This window comes from Nelumbo nucifera, chromosome 1, assembly GCF_055504915.1.
Source record: "Nelumbo nucifera cultivar China Antique chromosome 1, China Antique-T2T, whole genome shotgun sequence".
Classification (NCBI taxonomy): Eukaryota; Viridiplantae; Streptophyta; class Magnoliopsida; order Proteales; family Nelumbonaceae; genus Nelumbo; species Nelumbo nucifera.
Genome location: NC_142649.1, coordinates 864,814 through 891,181, shown reverse-complemented (window position 1 = coordinate 891,181; position 26,368 = coordinate 864,814). Strand labels below are relative to the sequence as shown.

Genomic DNA, 26,368 nt, shown 5'->3' with positions numbered 1-26,368 from the left:
ATTGTTTTAAAGTTTACAATTATGGATGACTTTTTTTCCTTCAAAGTATATACATAATTTAATCATCATCATTCTATACCTTATCCCAACTATATGGGGTTGGCTACATGAATCATGTTTCGTCAATCCGTTCTATTTAAAACCATATCCACTGTTAAACTATTAGTGCTTAAATCATTTCTTACTACTTCTACCTATGTCCTTTTTGGTCTACCCCTAGCTCTTCTAGCCCCTTCCACTTGACAAATCACTTCTTCTAACTAGATCTATTGGTGGTCTTCTATGCATGTGACCAAACCATCTTAGCCTACTCTCTCTCTCTCTCTCTCTCTCATTTTATCACTTATTAGAGTTATTCCTAGGTTTCTACCGATGGCTTCCTTCCTGATCCTATCCTTTCTAGTTTCTCCACTCATTTTCTGAACATGTTTCTTGACTGCCCAACACTTCTTCATACAAAATAGATGACCTTACAACTGTTTTATAGAATTTTCCTTTTAGTCTAAGCATGTATTCTCCTATCACACAAAAGTCCATATGCACCCCTCCATTTTACTCAACCTGCTCTAATTCTTTGGGTGACATCCTCAATCTCTCCCTTATTATGAATTATTGAACCAAGGTACCGGAAATTGTCACATCCTCCTCATTCCAATCCTAAGTGTATCCTGATTTACACTGCTATTATTACTAAATTTACATGCCATATACTCTGTTTCAGTCCTACTTATTTTAACTCCTCTTGTTTTTAGGGCATTTGTTCATAAGCTTAATGTTGCATTTAATCCTTCATTAGTTTCATCAATTAAACAATGTCATCGACAAACAACATGCACCATGGAACTTCTTCTGAATATGTTTTGTCAATTCATCTTTGATTAGTGCAAAAAGAAAAGGGCTAAGTGCTGAGCCTTGGTGAAGAGCCATAATTTTATAAAATATAATAAATGTTTAATATATTAAATTTAGAAGATAAATGATGTACCAGGATAAGAGGCATATTCATGTTTTAAGAGAGTCAATTGTTTCCAATGGTTCATTGGTGGTTGGTAGGAAAGAAGAAAAATCCTTCAATAGGGATCACAATCACCACCCAAATGGTTCTAAAATTTTTTCAAGAATTCAACAAACACAAGGTGTCCCATTGGTGGTTTCCAACTATCCTTCAAGGTAGAGCAAAGATGCTATTCAGTACCAACCATTGTCTGAAGCTATTCAGGGGAGAAAGATGAGGGTAGTTTTAAGGCAAGAGATGAGGAGGTTGGTTGTAGGGAGAAAGGAGAGAGAATCTGGAATTTGGTGTGCAAATCTTTTGAGGAACTTATAAATAAGGACTTGTTGAAGCTAAAGTTGGGGGACTGGAGAACTACGATGACTTTCAGTTGGGGAAGAGGAGAGAGGGGGGACACAGTTGGGGAGATTAGGGAAAGGGGGGGGAGGGGACCTCTGGTTCAAATTATAGGGGTGATGGTTTGAAGTTGAAAGAAACATGGAATGTTAAAGTTTATTCTAAGAAGGGGGAAAAGGGAAATTCAAAGGAAGAAAAAGATAATGGAGGTTAAGAGATTGAAATCTGATGTGGCAGGTGACCTACAGTTTAGCACAAGGGGGGAGAGAAGGAAGGGGCAGAAGTACTTCGTCAGTCGGGTCAGGAGAGGACTTTTCATAAAGATTTGCTATGAACAATAATGAGTTGGAATGTTAGTTGGGTAGTGCTTGGAAGAGGAGAGTAATTAAGGACTTGTTTAAAAAGGAAAAGCTAAATATAGTGATGTTGTAGGTAATGCAAGTGGCAGAAATGGATAGAACATGGGTGAGAAGTGTGTGGAGGTCTAGAGGTATAGTTTGGTCTTTTGTACCCTTGTAGGAGAACTTGGGAGGTTTAGTTACAATATGGAGGAATGGGGTGGTGGAATCTTTGGAAGAATTACTAGATCGATTGTCAATCTATTTGAAATTCAAAAATGTGAGAGATGGTTTTACATGTGTACTGTTGAATGTCTATGGTCCCAACAAATATAAAGAGAGCAGTGAAATGTGGGAGGAACCTTTAATATTAGGGGATTGTTGGATGGCCTGTGGTGTTTAGGTGGAGACTTTAATGTGATTAGATACACAAACAAGACAAACAATCCCAGCCAGATGGCCTCTACAAGTATGAGGAAGTTTAAAGAGTTTATTGATGGTTGTGAGTTAAAAGAGATTCCTCTCTAGCAAATCTTGTTCACTTGGTCCAATTTACAAATATCCTCTATTTTCTCAAAGTTGTATAGCTTCATTTTTAATATTGAGTGGGAATAACATTTGATAGGATTGATGGCAATGGCTTTGCCATGAGTCACCTTTGATCATTGCCCGGTTAGATTGTAACTAAGGATTTCTTGAGTGGTCCCACCCCTTTTAGGTTTGAAAATATGTGGCTTGTACACCCAAATGAAGAAGTGAGGGGAGTACACTGGAAAGAAGTAAGGCTCCATACGAAGATACAAAGGCTTAAAAGAAAATTCAAAGAGTGGAACAGAGAACGATTTGGAAGAATTGAGGAGAGTAAACTAAGTATGACTTCCCAAATTGAGCAATTGGATGATAAGGAAGGTCAGGGACTCTTAAGTGAGGACAGGCATTTGATATGGTCCTTTAAGGAGTCAAAAAATATTCTTGGGGAAAAAATCTATTGGAAGCAAAAATCAAGACACTAATGGATTAAGGAGGGGGATGGTAATACTAAGTTCTTCCATGCAATAGCTAATGGTTAGAGAAGAAAGAACTTTGTGGATAAATTGGAAGTGAATGGAAGTGTTGAATGATCAAAAGGAGATTGCCAATTGTTTGTGGATCATTACAAATTAGTTTATGGAAGGCAGGATGCTATTGGGGTCAGCGTGGAAGGATAGGATTGGCCAAGGCTGGATTTTTAGATGGCACAAGAGTTGGAGAGGGACTTTGAATTGGAAGAAATTAGGGGGGGGGGCTGTTTTTTCAATGGAAAAATATAAATCTCCAAGACCAGATGGTTTCACTATGGCTTTTTATCAAGACTGTTGGGAGATTATTAGATCTTATCTTTGGGCAGTCTTTGAAGAGTTCGCTAAGGAACATTTTATTAGTCCTAGGATTAATAAGCCAGTCTAAGTTTGATACCCAAGAAGGGAGATCCATTCAGCCAAAAGGTTTCAGACCTATCAGCTTGGTGACTAGTATTTACAAAATAGTAGTCAAAGTGTTGTCACCAAGACCAAGAACAACCTTACCCAAATTGGCAAGCCAGTCCTAAGGGGCACTTATTCAAGGTAGACAGATCATTGATCAAATCTTAATTGCTATTGAGTGTGTATAGGATTTTACGAGAATGGGAGAGAAAGGCTTTGTATGTATGGTGGACTTGGAGACAAGGTTTAAAATTTTGATGTTGGTCAACCAAAAATAGGAAACATATCGGAGATGTCAGAAAGATCGAATGGAAATACTGTAAAAATTATAGACATAGTGGAACATTATAAAATATGCAAAATATAAAATGATATTTTATGAAAAGATAAAAGAAGCATAGGCACACTTTTAAATTATTATCTTGTTCCAAATCATTAAACAAAGCTAATAAACTAAGGGTCAAGATTTGACAATAATTGGACTCAACTATGATACTGAAAAATCATATAATGTAGTAATCAATAGAGAGTGGTATTCATCAAAATTCATAAGGAATTTTAATTGATCAAAGCTCTTCCAATATCACGTCTTTATGGCGTTATCAATTTACCCATGTCAAGTAATATTTTGAGAAATCCCTAGGATCCTTTCTTTTGGAGAATGGAGTGGTTCACCAAATTAGTTGTGTACTAATACTTAATAAAATAGGACTTCTCATGCATTTTGGAATTCAAGACACTATTTAGTTTGTTTTATCCTAATCATAGTTGTCAAGGCAATGCCTAGGCGATGAAGCGTCCATGGAAGATGTAGAGTTAGTTAGCATGTTATTTATATTGCTGTTAGCATATTATTTATGTTGCTGTTAGAATGTTAGTAGTGTTAGTAGGTTAGTTATTTCAGTTATTTTCAGCTACTGTTTATTTGTGTTAACAGTAGGGGAAATATTGTAAGTTTACAGAAGAAAAACAGTCCCAAATAAAGAAATAAAAATCTGATTAGAAGATGAAACAAAAAGAAGACAGCAAGAAGAGAAGAAGAGGAAGAGAGCGATGGAAGAGAAAGGGATGAAAGAGAAGAGTTGTTCGTACTCTCACTCCTTTCCCTAATCCTTTTAATTAAAAAGATTAATCACTAATTAACAGAAATTACAAGTAAGTCCTGAGTGGGGCAGCTAGCTAATTAAAACATAAGAAACTAATGCTAACAGTCCCATTAATAGAACATAACATAAACAACACAACTGTGGGCTATGGGCCATTCGGCCCCTCTTCTCTACACTCCCCCTCAAGTTGAGCATAGATGTCAATCATGCCCAGCTTGCTTGTATCATGTTGTAGCTTTGCCTTGGAGACTCCTTTGGTAAGAATATCAACCAACTCTTTCTCGGATGAAATGCCTGTCAACTTCAATATGCTTCGTTCTATCATGTTGTAGAGGATCGTGGGCAATGTTAATGATGGCCTAATTGTCACAATACAATGTCAGTGGTCTGTCATACTCAACACCCAATTCCTCCATCAGGGACAGAAGCCAAAGCAACTCAGAAACTCCATGAGCTATAGCTCTGTACTTAGCCTCAGCTGAAGATCTAGCAATCACTGATTGTTTCTTGCTCCTCCAAGAAACAATATTACCTACAACCATACTACAAAAGAATGCCTTTCCCTGGAGTACTCTTCAAGTAACATAAAATCCTCTATGCTGCTGCCATATGTGTATCTCTAGGGGCATGCATGAATTGGCTAATGCAACTAACAGCATATGAACTGCCATATGTTAGGGTGAGTCATATATAGATATAACAGTTTCCCTAGAAACCTTTGAAATACTCCACTATCCTTCAACAATTCTCCATCAAAAGCAGAAAGCTTGTGACTCGTATCAATAGGGGTAATCACCGGTCTTGCTCTCCTTTCACTTGTTTCAGTGAGCAAGTCTAGCACATACTTGCATTGGGATATGAAGATGTCGTCCTTAGACCGAGCCATTTCAATACGTAAGAAATACCTCAATTCCCCCAAATCTTTGATCTCAAATTCTGCATTGAGGAAGGCTTTCTGGTTATCAATCCCTGTCACATCAGTGCCAGTCACTATAATGTCATCTACATAGACTATAAGATATATACCAATAATGAACCTCTCCTCTTCACAAAGAAGGTATGATCAGACTGAATTTGTGTGTAACCAAAGTTAACAAGAGCAACCCTAAACCTCTCAAATCAGGCTCTAGGGGACTATTTGAGCCCATAGAGAGACTTTTTCAGCTTGCACACCTTACCCTGCATATTTTGGTCATACATCCCTAGTGGGAGAGACATATAAACCTCATGAAACTCTCCATTCAAGAAGACATTTTTCACATTTAGTTGATATAGGGGTCAATCTGAATGAGCTGCCAAAGATAGTAAAACCCTCACAAATGTCATCTTCACAATAGGGGCAAAAGTCTCCAGGTAGCCAATCCCATACGTCTGTGTATAGCCTTTTTCAACCAACCAGGCTTGTACCTCTCAATGAAACCATCAACATGATCTTTGATGGTATACACCCACTTACGGCCCACTGGCTCATTCCCTTTAGGCAAATCAACCACTTCCCATGTGTCATTCTTGCGCAATGGAATAATATGAAGGGGAAACAAGACCATAAAAAAGGTGTTTAGAAATACAATGTGCAGTACATTTCCATTTACTTTTTTTAATGGCAATAGGAACATCGAGGTTGGGGAAGGGGGGCTGCAAGGTTGTGAGCTCAACACCTGTTGTCTCTCTAGTAACTGGAAGTGTTGGAGGCTCATGTGATGTTGGAGAAACAATTTGCTCACTCTTGGTCTTTTGCTGCTAGTACCACCTGTGAATAGTAGGAGGATGAGGAGGCAATGGTGGAGAAATAGGAATAGTGGAGGGACTAGGGGATGATTGCTCCCCTTTGGACTCAAGTGAAGAAGACCTAAGTGAAGAAGACTTAAGTGAAGAAGACTCAACAGGAACCGAAAGGGGGAGTGCAAACAATTGTGACAAATACTCCCCCTGAGATGAACCAATAGAAAGGAATAGACTTAGCAAAAGTGACATCCATTGAGACAAAACGAGTCCCACTACTAGGATCAAAGCAACAATAACCCTTCTGTGTGGAGGCATAACCAAAGAAAATGCACTTATGGGCTTTTGGTTCAAACTTATGTCTCTGGGTACTAGAAATGTGTACATTACAGCCAAAGACGCGAAAGGGAAGAGAAAAAAGCTCCTTCTTTGGATAAAGAAGATTAAAAGGAGACTTAAAGCCCAAAACTATGGATGGCATACGATTGATTAGGTATGTTGTTGTGAGAACAGCATCCCGCCAAAACTTTGTAGGAACATGTGAAGCAAATAAAATGCTCCTTGTAACTTCAACTATATGACGATTCTTCCTCTTAGCTACTCCATTTTGTTCTGGAATACAAATACAAAAGCTCTGGTGGATAACCCCAAAGTCAGTTAGATAAGAAGTGAGAGTTTCTCAAAATATTCTTTTGCACCATTTGACCAAAATATCTTGATTCTTGTATCAAATTGGGTAAGGACAAATTCATGGAAATGTTTCACATGTTTGGGAACCTCATCACGAGATCTCATAAAAAATCACCAAGTATACCAAGAAAAACCGTCAATGAACAAGATAAAATATCGATAGCCACCCATAAAAGGCAAGTGGTACGACCCCCACACATCAGAGTGTACAATATGAAAAGGAAAAGTGGATCTCTTATTACTCAAAGAATAAGTGTTTCTACAATGTTTTGATAACGAACATGACTCACAATGAAGACTAGACATGTTAATTCCTTTGAACAACTTTGGAAATAAATGGCTCAAAGCAGAAAAGGATAAATGACCCAAACGAAAATGACATATTATGACACGACTAAAAGACTCAGAAGAAGTAGACCCAAAAGCAACTCTCTCAAGCTATCCTTGGCTTTGTCCAGGAGTATCTAGTAGATATATTCCATTTGCCTCATGGCCACTTCCAATCACTTTCTGAGACTTTAGGTCCTGAAAAACACAATAAGATGGAAAAAAAGTTATATTGCAGTTTAAGGATTTAGTTAGGCTGCTTACTAACATCAAATTAGTGTGCAACTTAGGGACATGAAGGACAAAAGCAAGGGAAAGGGAGTCGATGGCCTTGGTGACTCCCTTACCAGAGATGGGAGCAAGAAAGCCATCGACAAGGGTAATCTTATCACGACCAGAAAGTGGGGGTGGGGGTCCAGATTGTAGAATCCAACTTAGCAGGGTCCAAGAAAACATTATCAAGGAGTCCAAGGAGACTCGAAATACTATCAAGGTCTGAGTCTCTCACAACCCTCCTCAAGCCCAAATTCCACCCAAACCCAAAAAAGGAAGATGAGGGGGTAATGAAAGAAGAAACTGGCTCATTCTTCAAGTTAGATAGGGCATACAAGGAAGGAAATAGGTCCTTAAGAGGGGCATTCCCCACCCATGTTTGTTCCTAGAATTTTATGGAGTTACCTGAGTTCAAATCATACCTGATGAGAGGGGATAAAGTTGGAAGCAGATCATGAATGGCTTTCCAAGGTGATGCACTTGTGGTCCTAGCTCAGATTCCAGCATCCCATCCATTTTGCTCTAGCCCATGTATGCTTACCACTACTTTTGCCCATAGTCTCTCCTTCTCTAATGGGAATCTCCACAGCCATTTCCCCAGGAGGGCCAAATTCCTTTTTTTGATATTCCCAAGCCCCAAACCACCTAGGTTTTTGCTCCTGGTCACCACCTCCCAACTCACCCTATGGTCCCTCTTTTCCTCTCTCGGATCCCATAGAAAATCTCTCATCATCTTCTCCAATCTGTTAGATACCTCTGCTGAGATTTTGAACACTGATAGGAAATAAATGGATAAGTTGGCTAGAGTAGCTAATCAGTGTAATCCTCCCTCCAAGGGAAAGGCGATTCTTCTTCCAAGAGACAAGTCTCTTTTCAAATCTTTCCACCACTGGATTCCAGAAACCCTCTTTCTTTGGGTTATCACCCAAAGGCATCCCTAGGTAATTCAATGGCCATCCTGAAACTTCACAACCCAACTATTTTGCACTTTCCCTAATCTCTCTATCCTCCAAATTCACACCCATTAAACAACTTTTCTCAAAATTCACCTTTAGGTTGGACATTTTCTCAAAGAGTTGTATCACCAATTTCATGTTCCTAATGTACCTCAAGTTTCCTCCTTCACAAAACAGAATCATGTCATCTGCAAACTATAAGTGGGTAAGGGGGTTTCCACCCCTCCAAGTCTCCATCCTCTTATGAGGCTCCTAGAATCTGCTCTGTGGATCAGTCTCCCCAGAACAACAACCAGAGTGAGTAGAAAGGGAGATAGAGGATCCCCCTGTCTTATACCCCTAGTGGCTGGAAAGAAATCCACCATTGTCCCATTCACTAGCATAGAATAATGACAATATGGACTGAAGTAGTTTCACAGGGCATTGTTTGATAAGCTTAGAGGAGCTCTAATGTGGTTATAGTATATTCAAGGACAATGGGATCATACTATCTAAAAAGAAAGGGTTATTTGTTAACTGCTCTTATTATTTATATTGATGATATAGTGGTTATAGGTAATGAACCTACTAAGGTGGATGAGTTGAAATTGTTTTTGCATCAAGAGTTTGAGGTTAAGGATCTTGAGGAGCTCCAATATTTCTTGGGCATCGAAGTTGCTAGGGCAAAACATGGGATATTTACTTCCCAATGCAAATATGTAACATATTAAAGAGAAAAATAAGTTGGGAATTAAACCTGTAGATATTGATCAAAATTATAGAATTAGTTGTTCTGACTTCTGAGAGAGATTTTCTTGAGGATAGTCATGGTTATCAGCATGGTTTTCAAAACCGGACCGGACCGGACGGTCGGACCAGAAAAACTGAGAATCGGTCAGGTGACCGGTTCTGTTTTTTCCCAAAGCCGGATTTTTGCAAAAAACCGTTGATTTGGTCAGCAAACCGCTGACCCAGATGGTTCAATTGTTCAAACCGTTCAACGGTTTTGACTATTTTTTATTTTTTTAAAATTTTTTTATTTTTTTGTCCGAACAAGCCAACCGTTCGGTTCGAACGGTCAGATTGTTTGACTTGAGAACCGGACCCCTGACCGGTTCGGTCTCTAGGTCAGTTTTAAAAACCTTGGTTATTAGAGGTTAGTTGACTGGTTGCCCAACTTGTGTATGACTAGACCTAACATCTCTTATGCAGTTCTTGTTAGCAAGTACATGCATGCAACAAGGAATTCTCATTTAGCAGCTATGGATGGAATTCTAGCTTATCAAAATAAGCATCTAGGCAAATTATTTAGTAACCATGGATTTAAACATTATTGATCTTGTTAACTCAAAATTTTGTTATTTCTTTTGTCAAAATTCCTTTTAAAAACCTTAAATTTAGTCTAAGCAATGTTTTAAAACCTAATATGAGATTATGTTGCTTTTCCATTTGGGTCAATGGGTCACTAGTTTAATCATCCAGGTCAACAGGTTAACCCATGATGTCATCATGACTAAAAAAATAAAAAAAGGCAATCCATTGAACAGGTTAACCCATGATCACCAAGTCATTGTTTTTTGTAATATGGTGGATTAGAGGTTGACCAGAACCAGGCACGGACTGACCAGATAGGTCAATAATAGCTTGAAAATACTGATTCTAAGTGGAGGAAGCGATCGTCTTGAAATGGTATAATCATTTTAAAAGCATATTTATCACTTCAGATGATATAATTATTTATACCCTTTTATAGTTTAATATTTACAATGTTTTAGAGTTTTTACAATAGATCCATGAAATTTCTGATATTTTTTTATTTTTAAGCAACAACATTTCTAACAGAACTGTCATTCTAAAACCTTGAACATATGCACATATGCCTTTCTTTATTTACCTCTAAAATTTTCTCAAGGATATGTTTTGTGCAGTCTAATCTATATCATGCACAAGCATGTAAATATACAGATAAGCTTGTGTCTCTGTGTCTATTATGATAATCCATCTTAAACCCTAAAGAGAAAAAGAAACACTGACACTTGACACCTGGAATTTACCTAGAAACCATCACCAGCCTTCTAAAAGACTACCCTAATTGTCTTTGTTCTACAAGAAAGAAAAAGAAAAAACAAAAGAACCCCCATTCAATTTTGATCAAATACTCCTGTAAAAGCGATTCAGCAAAAAAAAAAAAAAACATAGTACATATACAAGCATATATTAAAGCATGCATATGAACGTTGCCAATATGGTATATTGGAAAAATGCAAGTCTAAAGTAACTTCTGTTTTGGTAACAAAGGGACTCAAATCTAAGGTAATTATTACATAGATTATATGGATGGATAAAGTTTGTAGTAAACTGGCACAAATGGAGATCAACCAAGTTTAGGAAAACAGCATTCAATTAACCTACCTAGTAGATTTGCAAAGAAAAAGAAGAGATCCTATCAGATGAACCTCATATCCATATCAATACACTTTATTGTTTTAGAAAATCAGGAAATAAATTGTAGTTTTGCGATCTACAATGAAGTAAAGAGGCATTATTAGTACCACTACCCTGCATGCGAACCATTTTTACTATTATTTTGCCAATAAACCATCTTTAACATTTACTCAATCAGTAACTTAGTTTTCAATTTTTTTATATTAATATGTGAAAGAGGAAGCATGAACCATGCAATTCATTTCACCTTCCTGTTCGAGAGAAATGCTTCTGAGTGAGAACGCCAGCTGGAAACACCGAACAAGAGCCACATGACTGGATGTCTGTCATGAGTATGATAATCCATTATGCAATTACATGGAATGACTTCAAATACAATGCTATGAGAGGAAAAGTTTACACTGAAAAAAGGGTTTCATTAAAAAGCATAAACAAAAATAATCTATATTTTATATACATGTCTGCAGAATGATCATCGGGGATATCACTGGATGATGAACTAGAGCTGACACTTAAGATTTCTGATCAGAGAAAAACCTAAAAATTTATGAATTAACATATTGGAAGTAATTAATATCAGAAGAAACCTCACCTTGGATTGAGAAAACAATAAAGCAAGGCTATATGTATGAGACATTGCTTCAAAATTTTCCGGGGTGTTTTCTGCAGATGTTGCTTGAACCCAAATTGATGAAAGCAAAAGACCCACTTGGTGACTACTTAGTCGAAGGGAAGTTGGCTCCTGGAGAAAGTTCAAATATACAGCAACAGGTCAAACATTATTAATAATTTAGACAAAAAGAGATTCTTTATAACACTGACCTAGGTGCAAGGAACAATTAGGTCTAGGGGTCTAGCCATCTATAATTTTCTCTTTAAATATTACTAGCTTTTTATAATTATTTTCACATCTCATAGGAAGTTCTAATTTGATTGTAACTCCAATACCACTTACAAATCTCAGGTTTGCAAAATTAAACAAGACAGTATTTCCTCTTAAGTTAGTTCAGATTTTCCAGGTAATTAGTATTATTCCTTTCTGCCAACTCTAATTATTCTTTTTTCTAATGGTCCTCTGAATTTAGTTGATACTACTGTAGTCATAAACATACGCATTGCCTTATGCAAGGGAAAAAGGCAATGTACTCAATCAACATCAAATTTTCTTATCCTTTATTCAATTATTCTCTATCTCCATCTCTGCTTTCCTTGTTGTTTCCTCCATGTCTATTTCCAAAAATATTACCAAAGCAATGAATTCTTCTCCTCAATGGAGGGATGCTATGACTCAGTAGATAGAAGAACTTGTGAAAATCAGACCTGGGAGTAGGTGAAACTTCTACAAGATTTTAAAAAAATGTGGGCTGTAAAAAGATGTATAAAATATAAGGCTAATTGGTCCATAGAGAGCTTCAAAGCTTGGCTTGTTGCTAAAGCATATACTAACATGTGTGGGATGATTTTTGGGAGATGTTTTCCCTAGTTGCCAAAATGAATTTTATCTGGGTGCTGTAATACTTACAAAACTTAACCAGATTGGAGATTTAATCTAAATAAAAACTGCAAATATTTGATGTGAATCAGTAGCAAGAAAAAGAGAGAGAGGGAGAAAGAAAGAAGAAAGAATGAGGGGATGACAATCCTCTTAGGGATGTGTTTGCAGTCCAATTTTTCATTTTGTATATGAAGTATGTACAATGACAAAAGTACCCCTTCCAACTACTAATGAATGTACAACTCAGAGAATAAGAATACAATCAACTACTAATGAATGTACAAAAGACAAAGGCAAAATGGCCTAACCAACGAAGAGATAAAAGAATACAATCAACTAATTCAGAAAGAATAGACTCATAAGAAGCAAGATGGTGCAAGTGTAGGCTTCGCTCAGGCACATCGAGCAGATATATCCCATTCACCTCACAAGCACTAGCAATCATTTTTTGAGACATGAGGTCCTAAAAGATACAATGATTAGGAAAAAAATGGCTTTGGTATGGCTTTTAATTCAAAGAAGATTTGTATTCAATTTTGGTACAGCGATAACAAAAAAGAAAGGTTATCAGGAATCTTAATGTTTCCTTTTCCTGAGACAGAAACAGTGGGTCCAACAATGGAAACCTTTTCTCTCAGAATAAAGAGTACAAGAATGAAACAATGGGAAAGTCTTGCCATGTGATTAAAAGCACCTAAATCAATTATTCAAGGAAATGTTTAAAATGTTGGTGTATCAACCATGCTTCCTTTACCAATCGTCCTCCCCAAGGGAGTTTAGAAACATGAAGAGTATTAGATAAAACAAGTTCATGGGGAAGGGATATAGATCCTTGACCAGCAATGGTAGAGAAAGATCCATCCGCTAGTTTCACTTTATCCCTCTACCAATCATATGGTTAGAAGCCCCTGAGTCAATGATCCAAGGTGAATCAAGATCTGAGGTAGACACATGAAATTTAGAAGCACTTTAACCTAATGTAGACGCAAAGGAGGTAGAAGGGGTAAGAGCTGACCTATCCATCTGTCCAAGGGACCAGCCATATAACTCTAGGTTATCTCTAAAGGAGTTAATGATGTCTTCCTTAGAGTCAGAACCAACAGAGTGCTCTTGGGAAGTGGCAGTAGTTGAGTTATTTGATTGAGAGTATTGAGTAACTATATTTGCATAGGTAAATTTCTTCTGAGCAGACTTTTTTGAGGTATTTTGATACTAGGTAGCCTAGTTGGGCTTCCCAATCAACTCCCAACAAGTCTCCTGGGTGTGCCTATGCCTTTGGCAATGTTGGCAATGTGTACACCACATTTTGTCCTTGTCATTGCCTTTCTTGGAGTCACTCTTCTTCACTCAAGTGTTGCCCCTCCTAGCTTCCAAGGCAATCAGTTGCTACCCCTCAGAAGCATTCATTAGATTTCTTCTGCTTTCATTAGATTGAACCAAGGCATATACCTCCTGAACTGAAGGAATTTCACTACTTCCCAAAATATATACCCGAAGGGGCTCATATATAAGATTGAGCCCAAACAAAAGGGCAAACACTTGCTGCTGAGGTACAAGTTTCTTGTAAGCTTTAGCATCCTCATCATGCTTCCACTTAATGGTCTGATAGTGATCCAGTTCCTTCCAATCAGAGGTAAGTGCAAATAGCATGTAGATAAACTACGGTCCCCTTTCTTATAGGTAGATGACTCTGCTTGGAGTTGGCAGGTCTTAGCATAATGTCCCTATTCTGAGTAGGTTGACTTTACTTGTTCCCAAATCTCACAAGTTGTATCAGTCCACATGAATTTTTTTTTTTTTTACATGGGATAGCATGGAGCCCGATAGCCAAGACATCACTATACTATTCTCTTGATCCCATCTATCATGTTCAGCTCTACCAGATGTTGGTTCTTTAATTTTCCCATTCATGTAACCGGCCTTTCCCTTTTCTGTAACATACAGCTTAATTCCCTTTATCCCTTGGACCACTCCAAATAGTTCAGCCCATCAAAGGAAGTTATAGTCATCAAACAATTCATGTTGTCCATCCCTCCATTAAGGTTTCCTTGAGAGGAAGTAATACTAGAAGATGCAGAGTCTTCAGTAGCCATTAAACAAACAACTTCGCTTCTGGTTTAGAGAGGAAGAAGAAAGAAGAGAGGAGATATGAGAAAAGGCACCAAAAGTTCTAGGCAGGCGACGCCTTAGTTGCTATTTATACTTAGGGTGATTGTTTACAATAAAAGGAAAAGGAAAAAGACTAAAATACCCCCTATAGCAATATAAAAACAAAATTACAACGAAAATAAAGGCACATCAACATAAATAAAGTAAAAAACTTTCTCAACAATTGTCTTTGTTTGCTCATTTCTCTTGCCATCTATATCAGTTAGATCTTTTCTTTTTTTTTTTTTTACTTAAGACTGCTACCTTGAAATTTACAAGTATACATGGAACTATTACCTGGTATATCAATCCTTTAAAGCCAAGGAAAAGTGTGTAGATTACGGAATGAAATTTATGGGGAGAAGAAATCTTCCAAAACTTGATCTGGCATATTTAGCTTCTCCATGGAAAGCTATTCAAGCTTCCTTGCCTCTCTTCACTCCATGGACAAGGTACGATTTGCACTCCGGTAACCTCATTAAATTTTGGGAAGAAGTCTGGATTGGGGATTCTCCTTTGAAGGATCAGTTCCCTTCTCTGTTTGCCTTGTCTAATCTGAAAAATAAGCCTATATCTAGTTTCTTGGTGCCCTCACAAGCTTCCTCAGGTTTTGGGTGGAACTTGGGTCTTAGAAGAGTAGTTAGGGAGATCAGCAAATACCTTGTCAGATGTGTTAGCTAAGCAAGGGGTAAATAGGGAAGAATTATTTTGGGCTCAGTTGTGATTCTTGTTTTTCTTTCCTAGTTTACTTGTAAGTTTCAAGGAAGGGCTGCAGCTCGCGCCTCTCGTTGGGATGATGTATGAACTCACTCTAATCTGCTGTTGAATCAATAAACTTATTATTATTCATCAAAAAGAAGAGTAGTTAGGGAGTCAGAACTGAATAGCACTTTGTCTCTTCTTAATATTCTAGAAGGTATTTTGTTAGATCCCTCTAAATCAGATAGAAGGGTCTGGACTTTAACAGCTTCTGGAATTTTTTCTTGTGCTTTTTATTTCAAAGCCTTAGTAAGCAAAGCCTTAGTTCACCCGTTGGGTCAGTTAGGGCAGCCCTTTTCGGAAGGAAGTCTGGTGCAAACCAATTCCTCCGAAGGTTGGGAGTTTTTGTTGGGAAGCAATCCTGGATAGAGTTAACACTTATGGTCTCCTTCAGAGAAAGAGGCCTATGAGTTGTTTATCTCCCCACTGGTGTGTTCTATGCAAGGCTGAAGGTGAGACTGGTTGCCATTTATGGATTTCCTGCTCTGTTACGAATAACATTTGGGAGTGGTGTTCATCTTTGTTTGGACGCAGTTGGTCTCCTCCACCAGATGTATAAAGCCTTTTTGCTCCTTCCTTGTTTAGCTGGTCGAAAAAAAGAGAAAGAGTTATGTGGAGATGTCTCAGGGCTGCTGTTTGCTGGACTATTTGGGAAGAAAGAAATGGGAGAATTTTCTCAGATAGGGAAAGAAGACTGCTAAAAATTCTGGAGCTGATTCAGATCAGAGTGGTTCATTGGTTGAAGTCTTTGGCTCTTTTTAAAGACTTTTCAGTGGATGATTTGCTCAAAAATTGGAAGGAAATTGCAAGTTCAGCTCCGGTCAAAGACACATCCTTACCTTCTTGGACTCCTCCTCCTAGTGGTTTTGTTAAACTTAATTTTGATGGAAGTAGCATGGGTAATCCAGGTCCATCAGGTATTCGGGGTGTCTTAAGAAATGAGGAGGGAGTGATAATTGCTCTTTTTCGGGGCCAATCGGATTGGGTGATTCTCTTAAAGCTGAGATTTCAGCTGTTATTGAAGGAACTCAAAGGGCGATTGATCTGAATATCACCAATTTGGTCATAGAAGGCGATTCTAAACTGGCAGTGGATTGGCTGAGAAATGGTACTGCTAATTTTTGGAACTACAGCAATGAGAAGAGGAAATTTAGTTGGTTAACCAAGAACATTGAGGTGAAGTTGAGTTGGGTTAAAAGAAGTGCTAACTCCTTTGCTGATGGGTTAGCTAAACAAGGGGTATTTAGGGATTCTTTGTTTTGGGCTATCTTGTAATTGTTTTTATCTCCCTCTTCTTGTACCTGTGCTTTTTCTCTCTAATTTTAATAAAATCTGCTAGTTATTGATAAAAAAAAAAAAAACACATGTTTCAATACTCTCTTCATAAACAGAATTTGTGAGTCTTTTACTATTAAATGATTAGGCAGAGAGTTCTATGTAGATGATGTTGTTGTTACAGAAAATGATTAGGCAGAGAGTTCGATATTAAAATCTTAAAATATCAAATATTTCTTAAGGATCAAGGTTGCTAGATACCAAAAGGGCATCTTTATTTCACAAGGACATATCCTTGATCTTCTCAAGGATAAAGGTAAGTTAGGAGCTAAGAGAGACTCCTATTGATCCTAATTACAAGCTATGTTTTGAAGATGGTTATTTGGGGTAAGAAAAGGATATGTATTAAAAGTTAGCCTTCTGCTTTACGTTTCTGTTATTCTTAAAGTGACAGGAGTTGGGCTTTTGTCTCTTTCCTTATTTCTTTATTACTTAATAGGGGCATATCTATAATTCTACCTTTAGTTAATGAATTAATAAAACAGGGTAGCAGCTGAGATCTCTTAATAGGGGCATATCTATAATTCTACCTTTAGTTGATTAGGTCTGCTCACACTCACAGTATGTACTAAAGGCTAGTGAGAAAACTTATCTTTGTCTTATTCAACCAGATTCTCATATTCCATCAATGTGATCATTCAATACATGCATTACTCTGGAATTCACCCATGTAGTTGTAGTTGATAGGATCTTATGCTATTTAAAATGAACTCTTGGAAAATAACCCCTTTATTCTCATCATGGCCATCTTAGAATTAAGGCTTATATTTAGACTAATTGGACAGAATTCATGGGTGATAAATGGTCTACCTCAAGGTGTCAAACCTACTTAGGCAGTAATATTTTTTCATGGAGTAAAATGTAGTCCATAGTTGTTAGGTCCACAGCAAAGGCCGAGTATAGAGTTATGGCTAACGGGATGTTAGATATATTGTGGTTAAAAACTTTGTTGAGTTAGGGGTTACCTTTGATGGTAATGAAGATTTATTGTGATAACCAGGCAACAATAAATATTGTGCAAAACCATACAACACATGATCATACTAAACACAACAAGGTAATCATGCATTTTATTAGAGAATAGCGGAGAAGTTTTCTTTGCAATTTGTTTAATTTTGGATCTCAATTAGCTAATATTCAGGTTAGAATCACATTTTATTAGAGAATAGCGGAGAAGTTTTCTTTGCAATTTGTTTAATTTTGGATCTCAATTAGCTAATATTCAGGTTAGAATCACATTTATATAATAAATGATGAGGGCCATGAAGCCACCTTCTTCATAAGAAAAGCATAAAGAAATATTTAAAAATTACTACTATAATTCAATTAATTCTATACACATATTATGTTATTAACATCACAAAATTATCACTGTTGGTGCATGTGAATCTTTAGTTGAGTACCAAAACTAAGGGTTAGAATTGCATACTTCTTTTCCTTTTGTTATGGTAAATGAAGGAGAAAGCTTGAAGCTGTGAGGCTGACTAAGGGATGGACAAACAGTATGACGTTTTAAATCCACACTCAATTGTTCTCCTCCCTCACTCAATGCTTCATCCTTGTAATCCACTTCATCCTGTCCTTCACCCTGCATGGAGAATCTTCCACTCTTTACCTGCGAGAGATCTACTGAAGTTGATTTGTTAAGATCTGAGCAAGGATAAACCAATTGTGGCATGAGCACAGCAGAAAAGATGTGGTGGGCTCCAACTCTTGTTTCATGGTCTGGGTGGGCCATTGCTAAGAGCAACTGGTGAAATAGAGCTTCTGGAAAGGCCTGAAACACATAGGAAATGAGATCTTGCCAACAACATGCATATTTGACAAGATTCTAATCTGCTTTACCAGAAAACATTCTAAAGACAGTTTACTTGCCTTCTTGTGATATGACACATTAGGAATTGAAGAGATTATTTGTGCAACGCGATAGACAGCAGAGATAGTTGTTCTAGCCACAATAGTTGTAGTTGGGATATTCTCCATAACAACAGTAATTGCATCAAGAATTGGTCCCACATCTCCCACCTGTTAATTACAATTTCAATCTTTTATGCAAGTTCTAGGCCATGATATTTGCATTCATATGATAAGTAGAAGATATAACACGAAGAAGCTTCAGTTAAATTATCCTACAATCAGAAACAAATTGAGAGACCAATTTCATTATATGACCCTTTGAAGGATGGAGCCATCTCATCAAATATAATGAGTGGGGACTGGGGATGTGTGCAACACTGAAGCACTGGTTGCTTGCTTTCTCACCTTGGGAAAGATCAGGAGATTAAACTGTCAAAGAGGACAAATGGAGGGGAGAAGTGAAAGGGAGAGGGAGCAGTAATTAGCAGGGGGAGGGGGATTAAAGATCTTCCTGGGGTGTAATGGGGTAGGTGGAGGAGCTATTAGGGTGGAATGGATGACTGGAAATTAGGAATAGTACTAGTTTTCTTCTGTTGTTTGGGGTATTTTTCACTTTTCTGAAGAGAGGTTCCACGTGGGTGCTAGTTTGTGCTTTTCTCTAGGGAGAAGGGGGAATTTCTGTGCTTATGTTAATGTTTTTGTTCCGAGGCATGCTTGTTATTCGGTTTCTCCTGTATATTTGAAGCATTTTGGGCCTTTCCTGGAAATCCACAGACAAGGGTTTTTTTTGTTTTACCTTTCTACCCCTCTTGTCCCTTTTGTTGCTACATCTCGTGCATGTATCTAATCATATTTATATAACCAACATGGGAATCCATGCCAAGGTTTAATAGAAATTTGGCAAGAGGCTATAAAAATGTATCCAATTGGGGATGTAAACAGATCCATTTCAGCATGGATTTGCTTCAACCTGAGCACAACTTCAAGGCACTTGCTACTGGACCTGATTCAACTTAAACTAGAACTACCAAACTCATCCCAAACCTATATGGACTTAAACAATATCATTCTGACCTACCACAATGAACAGTACCCATGTTCTTAGTGAAAGTTACATTTATAGATTCTTCAATGCCACTATGTCATCTGTTACAAAATTTTCACTAATTTTTCATTGCAAATATCTCAACCCAATCCAACTTAGTAAACTAGAACCACTGAAACAACTCCAACCTTATATGGTCTTAACTGATACCATCCTGACCCACCTAATGAATACTGCCCATGTTCTTAGAGTAGGTGATATCACAGATTCTTCAACATTACTATTTACCTGTTACAAAAATTTTACTAACTTCATTAATTATTTTATGTCATCTGTTGTGTATTCATGAAAGTTCTGTGAAAAACATAGTTTCAAGTTTCATTTATAGAAAAAAAATAGTTTCTGTCAGTGCAGTTTGAATAAGAGAATGAATATTGTGGTGTGTCAGTTGAACAACCACACCAAGAGAAAAGATATTTATATTAAAGTGAAATAAAAGGACAATTCTATCCTTCTGTTGCAAGAAGTATAAGTGCATAAGAAAAGAATAAAAGAATATGTACAACAAGAAAAGTAAAATTACAACTTTAACCTTCCCAGTCTCTACACTTCCCCTCAAAGTGATGCAAGGGAACTGGCATCAATTAGCCAATAAGAAAAGTATGCTTAGCCCTTGTCATAGCTTTTGTGAAGATATCTACCAATTGAAGGTTAGAGGAAACATGAGTGTTGAGAATGGCTAGACAGGGGTGTTTTTGGTTTTTTCTCCTTTCTTATACTTTCTCAGTATTTGGGCACCCTTCTTGTAATTATTATTTTCTCAGACTATAATGTACTCTTTTGAGGGTGTGAACAATGAAAAACACACACCTCGACACTTGCTCTCTTCTTCCCCTTCTTCTTCTTCTTCTCTTCTCTTCTTCCTCTCTCTTGAAACCCTAGTTTCTACAACTTGGTATCAGAGCGGGTAGAAGCATCTGGGAGTTGTTCTCTGCTGATCTCCTACCCAGAGGCGAACTGCTGATGTCAGACCGCCGCCAGATGATGTCAACAATCCGTACAGGTACCGGTGGTAGTCTATGAAACCAGCACAGTTTGATTCGCCCTGATTTTAGAAAAATTTTGGTATGACACTTGTCATCATATGAAGCTTCTATGATTTTCGGTGGATGTTTTAAGGAAAAAATCGCAGAAATTCCAGATCTGATGTCGAGCCATGTACAGCAGGTTTAATGATATTTTTCTGCTGTAAAACCTAGACCATTCAGGTCATTTTTCAATTTGGGATTGACGAGAAGTGGTCCCGTAATTTTCTGAGCACTGTGTGATTTTTGGGAGATATTTTTCTCCTTCTATTTTGCCACCAACCTAGTTTTTTCAAGCTTCCATTGGTTCTTAACCGTGTGGTAACTTGGTTTTTGGATCTGGAACCTCAGTTAAAGTGTTGGGGGTCCTTTTTGGTTGGTGAAAAGGTGTCTTGCTAGAATATGGAATCATCGAAGGATTTTCAGATGGTTCCCAGTGTGCTCCCGGGAACTGTAGATATTTCCAGTGGTATGATAACTACTGTTAAACTGGATGGAACTAATTTTTTAGAGTGTTCTCAGTCTGCTAAACTTACCATTACTAAGAAGGGTAAACTGGGATTCATCACAGGAAGGGAAGTGAAGCCGAGTCCTGAAGACCCGAAATTTTCAAGGTGGGAACAGAACAACTCCCTTGTTATGTCATGGTTGATTTGCTCAATGCAACCTCATATTGCCCGAAATTACATGTTTCTTCCATCTGCTAAGGATATTTGGGATAGGGTGGTTGCTACTTATTCCCAAGTTAACAATACTGCTAGAGTGTATCAGCTACGGAGGGAAGCTTGCAGTGCGTCAAGGGGAGAGATCTGTTGCTATGTATTTCTCTTCTCTACAGTCTATTTGGGAAGAAATGGATCACTTGAAATCTCTAGTTTGGAAGGACCCTGAAGATGGTGAGCAGTATCGGAAGTACATAGAGGAGAATAGAGTCTTTGATTTTTTGGCAGGCTTAAACCCAGAGTTTGATTTCACCAGGCAATGCATTCTTAGTGCAGGCGTTGTCTCTCTTACTATTGCTTACTCTCTTGTACAAGGGGAAGAAAGTCGAAGAACCGCCATGATGCAATCCTCTATGAGTGATCATTCTACCTTTATGTCATCACAACCCAAGCAAAATACTAGCAAACATCTCATTGCAGAGAAGGTCGATGATGTTATTTGTGAGTACTGCAAGAAGCCAAGACACACTAAAGAAAGGTGTTGGAAGCTCAATCCTCATCCAAAGCCGAAGAAGTACAAAATCGGGAAGAAGGGCAATGCTCACTTGGCTACAGTCGGTAATGATGCTCAGCCCTCGGATATGCTTAACTCCTCTGGTGTGATGGACAAACTCAGGAATATATTGTTGCAGCTAAAGAAGGGTGGTACATCCTCCTCATCTAGTTCTGGACTTAGTAATCTATCTAGTTCATATACTAAGACAGGTACTGCACTTGCTTGTTCCACCTCCTTTAGCCCATTGATTGTAGACTCTGGGGCCAGTGCCCATATAACTAGTATGCCTTCAGGACCTGAGCATGGGGAAGACAATTGGAAGTGGGCATGAAGTGGATGGAGTCTACCTCCTGGATGGACCTTCAGAGCAGGGATTGTTAAGCCAGACTGAGTCTTGTTCCAATGAGAAAATGAGTCTTGAAATTATGGCATTGTCGCCTTGGTCATATGTCTGTCAATTCTGTCAAGTTTTTGTTTCCAAACTTATTTGATTTTGTGTCCAAATTGAATTTTGAATGTGGAGTTTTCCATTTATACAAACAATGTAGAAAAACATATTTTGCAAGCAGTAAAAGAAGTAATGTTGCTTTCCACTTGATCCATACTGATGTCTGGAGCCCATATGCTGCCCCTTGTATGCGGGGTACAGATATTTCATTCTCTTCATTGATGACTACAGTCGGTATACGTGGCTTTATTTGATGAAAAGTAGAGATGAAGTTCCTATGATTGTTCAAAACTTCATGAATATGGTCGAGACACAATTTGATAAAAGACTTAAGATAATAAGATCTGACAATGCCAAGGAATACTTTGAACATCACTTGCATAGATTTCTTGAAGACAGGGGCACTATTCACCAAAGTTCATGTAGTCCTACTCCACAACAAAATGGGGTGGCTGAAAGAAAAAATAGGCATGTGGTTGAAGTTGTTCGAGGCTTATTGTTCCAAACTCATGTTCCGACTCATTTCTGGGGTGATGCTGTTGAGACAGTTGTATATCTCATTAACAGACTCCCGTTAAGGGTCCTTAACCTTCATTCTCCTCATCAACTACTCTTCCCTGATGAACCTCCTTTTAATCTACCCCTTAAGGTCTTTGGTTGTGTTTGTTTTGTTCATGATATGAGTCCTTCCCGGCGCAAGTTTGATCCTAAATCAGTTAAGTGTGTATTCCTTGGTTACTCTCCAGTCCAGAAAGGCTATAGATGCTTTCATGCTCTCTTTGGCAAGAGATATGTCTCTAAGGGTGTTACCTTTTTGGAATCCTCTTCCTTTTTCCAGTCACCCCGTCCTTCTCTTCCTGGGGAGAATGCAAGTGAAGATCGGACTCCCTTCTGCCTTCCTATTCCTACCTCTATTCCTTCCTCTCTTCCTACCTCTATTCCTTCTCCTCCTCCTCCTCCTCCTCCTGTGTAGTGACCTCGGTCCTAGCAGCAGTTTTTCATCAAGCACAGTAAGAGGGTGGCTCCTGAAGCAGAATGCCCATCACAACCTAATTCCTCGGACTCAGGTAATCTTGAACCTCCTGGCAATCCTATTATTGATTCTAACCTTAATCTTCCTATTGTCATTTGAAAAGGGAAGAAGACATGTAGAAAGTATCCTATCGCTAACTATGTGATAGGATAGTTAGTGATAGAAAATATCCTATCACAATTTGATGCTCTTTCAAATTCCTATTGTGCTTATATTTTTGTTATCTCTTCTGTTTCCATCCCTCGCAGTGTTACAAAGGCAATGCAGTGCCCCCGCGGGCCGCCTACGGGCCGAGCTGTGTCGGCCTGGCACGGCCCACTTTACACCTCTAGGAGCACCCAAACTTTCATTCTTAACTATCCAATGTATTTTTTTTCTTCATAGTGAAATAGCCTCCTACTTTCTTGCACTGCAATTTCCTTTTCACTTTAAAAGATGGTTATCAAAGAAGATTAACATAATTCTTGAATTATGACCTGTCCAAATGGTGGCACATGGACTGAATGATCAGAATGCACTTGTTAGGATGGATCATGCATGTAAAACAGAATAAAGAACGAAAACACAGAAAAAGTATAGCGTAAGAAATTCTAAACCTTTTTTGAGAGCTCTATCAGGCATTCTTCTAGTGCAGAACAAAAAGCAGTGTTCCACTTATTTGTTTCATCCCCAGGGTTTGATGCTTCAGATGAACATTGCATGCATTTTCGTAAATGTTTTATCAGGTCAGTTATTGCACCAATAATTGCAACTGAGGACTGCATCTTTACATGTTGTGCAAGATAAATGATGACATCAACAATTTCAATCTGCATACTAGGCTTTCTGATGACATTTTTGTGATCCAAGTGTTTCACCAAGATAGATAACAAAAGATGGGTGTTCTGTCCTGTATGTTAAGGACCAAAATCAGTAAAGGTAACAATGAGAACTTAGACAAGCTAGTTAATTATGATACAATAATATTAATATGTTACCCTTTGAATTTCGAGCTCAAAAGTTACCTGACTTTTCCATCAAAGATTGCAAATCTGATAAAACAGAACAGGCAAACCCTTTCTTTGGGGACCAATTATTCCCAGTATCAAAATTGCGGAAAAGGGGATCAAGCACACGCCGCACTGTAGTTGCCTCCTTTGCTAGTCCAGCCATATTGTGCAAGCAAACCCTTGACCAATAAGTGGGGCTTTTGGAAACATCTCTGTTAAATTAACAAATGAAACAAAAGGGCAATTTAACACAAATGGCAGATATTATTTGAAAATGAGTTAATAGAAACCATAATTAGTGATAAACGAGTTTTACACTGTGGGATCCAATTCAGGTTTGGTATTCATGACATCTGGCAATCGAGGAACCTTCTTACTGATATCTGGGAAAGATGAACAGTGATCTTGTGCTTTGAGAACTTCCTGAACCCACTGATCTTGGAGCTGAGAGTTCTCTAAATGTTGCTTGCTATTTTCTGAGTTTATTTGGAGCACCATGTAATTATCCAAAACCACTGAAATAATCTGTACAAGTGTAAAACGAAAGAAGCATGGTTTTTTAGTATTCTATAATCCATAATCCATGAATATAAAACCTCATACCGTATATCTAGTATAATGAAGACAGGAACTTCTGAAAACAACTAACAATTGAAGTGACCAGTTAACAAATATCGTAAACATGGTCCAGCAGAATTAGTTGATGAGCAGTGAGTAGTCGATCTAGACTACAATCAGTCTTGAAGTAAAAAAGAAAAAAAGGATGAAAATTTGAAGAGAATAAGAGGAGAGGAAGAGAAGAAGTACACGAAGAGAGTTTCAGAAAAGAGAGAGAGAAGGTCATAATTTCTGCCGACCCTCTCATAGTATTTATATAACTATTGGCTAACTGTAAAAGGGCTGAATTGTCCTTATTGCTTACATGGCAAATAGAATAAGAAATAACTAATAATAAGCTGAAATAACTACCAACTAACACTGACATATCTAACAGAAATATTGCTGCCATACGAACACTGTGGGGACCACATCAGTGTTCTCTACACTCTCCCTCAAGTTGGGAATAGATATTTGTCATTCCCAACTTGCATAGATCTGCCTCTAACTTCTTCCTTGGAACAGCCTTGGTGAGAAGACTGCAAGCTGCATGCTGGAGGTGATATATGGAAGACACACTTCTTGAGATGAAACCCTTTCTCTGACAAAATGTCAATCTACTTCAATATGCTTAGTTTTGTCATGCTGTACCGGATTATGAGCTATATTAATAGCAGCCTGATTATCACAATACAACATTAAGGGCTTCTCATAAGCAATACCCAACTCCACAAATAGTGATTTCAACCATAGGATTTCAACCACACCATTAGCCATGGACCTGAATTCAGCTTCTGCACTAGAACGAGAAACAACACTTTGCTTCTTACTCCTCTAGGAGACCAGGTTACCTCCTACAAAAGCACAATATCCAGAGGTAGACCTTCTATCATCAATACTCCCAGCCCAATCAGCATTTGTATAAACCTCTATCTTCATGTGATTATTATTCTTGAATAGTATACCTCTACCTGGGCACCTCTTCAAATATGTTAATATTCTCTCAATTGCAAGTGAGTAGTCCTAGGAGAGTGCATATACTGACTGACAACGCTGACCACGTAACTGATGTCCAGTCGTGTGAGACAAAGATAGAGGAGTTTTCCAACTAACCGCTGGAACATAGCTTTATCTTCAAATGGCTCTCCACCCTCTGCACTGACCTTGTGATTTTGTTCAATAGGTGTATATGTAGGCTTAACACCTAACTTTTCCAGTTTCTTCAAACAAATCTAGAACATACTTTCTTTGGGAAACAAAAATCCCATGTTTAGATCTAGCTACCTCAATACCCAAGAAGTATCGTAGCTCTCCCAGATCTTTCACCTCAAATTCTTGATAGAGTTGTTTGAGAGACTCAATCTCACCATTATCATTCCCTGTCACTACAATATCATCCACATATACAGCAAGCAAGGTCAAGGAAGAGTCCACTCTCTTAATGAACAATGTATGGTCTGATTGGGCTTGTACATAGCCGAACCTTTCAAGGGCTTGTCTGAATCTATCAAACCAAGCTCTGGGGGACTGTTTGAGTCCATACAAAGCTTTATTCACCGGCAAACCTTCTTTCCTGTGTTTGCATCATAAAATCCAGGAGGCAACTGCATGTAGACTTCTTCCTACAAGTCTCCATTGAGGAAGGCATTTTTAACATCCATCTGGAACAAGGGCCAAGAGTAACTGGCTGCAAGGGACAATAAAACTCTAAT

General features: G+C 38.1%; 1 protein-coding gene across 4 annotated transcripts in view; it reads right to left on the bottom strand.

Moving 5' to 3' along the window:
* The window catches only part of LOC104586087 (ARM repeat superfamily protein), an 83,272-nt gene that overhangs the window by 22,917 nt on the left and 33,987 nt on the right, over positions 1 to 26,368 (bottom strand). For all 4 annotated transcript variants that reach the window (XM_010243204.2, XM_010243205.3, XM_088886687.1 and 1 more), the window contains 7 exons: positions 24,376 to 24,584; positions 24,075 to 24,271; positions 23,667 to 23,959; positions 18,260 to 18,409; positions 17,814 to 18,161; positions 11,240 to 11,389; positions 10,895 to 10,970 (listed from right to left, as the gene is read on the bottom strand). In XM_010243204.2, coding sequence (XP_010241506.1) covers positions 10,895 to 10,970; positions 11,240 to 11,389; positions 17,814 to 18,161; positions 18,260 to 18,409; positions 23,667 to 23,959; positions 24,075 to 24,271; positions 24,376 to 24,584 — 1,423 coding nt within the window. The remainder of the gene's footprint in view (positions 1 to 10,894; positions 10,971 to 11,239; positions 11,390 to 17,813; positions 18,162 to 18,259; positions 18,410 to 23,666; positions 23,960 to 24,074; positions 24,272 to 24,375; positions 24,585 to 26,368) is intronic.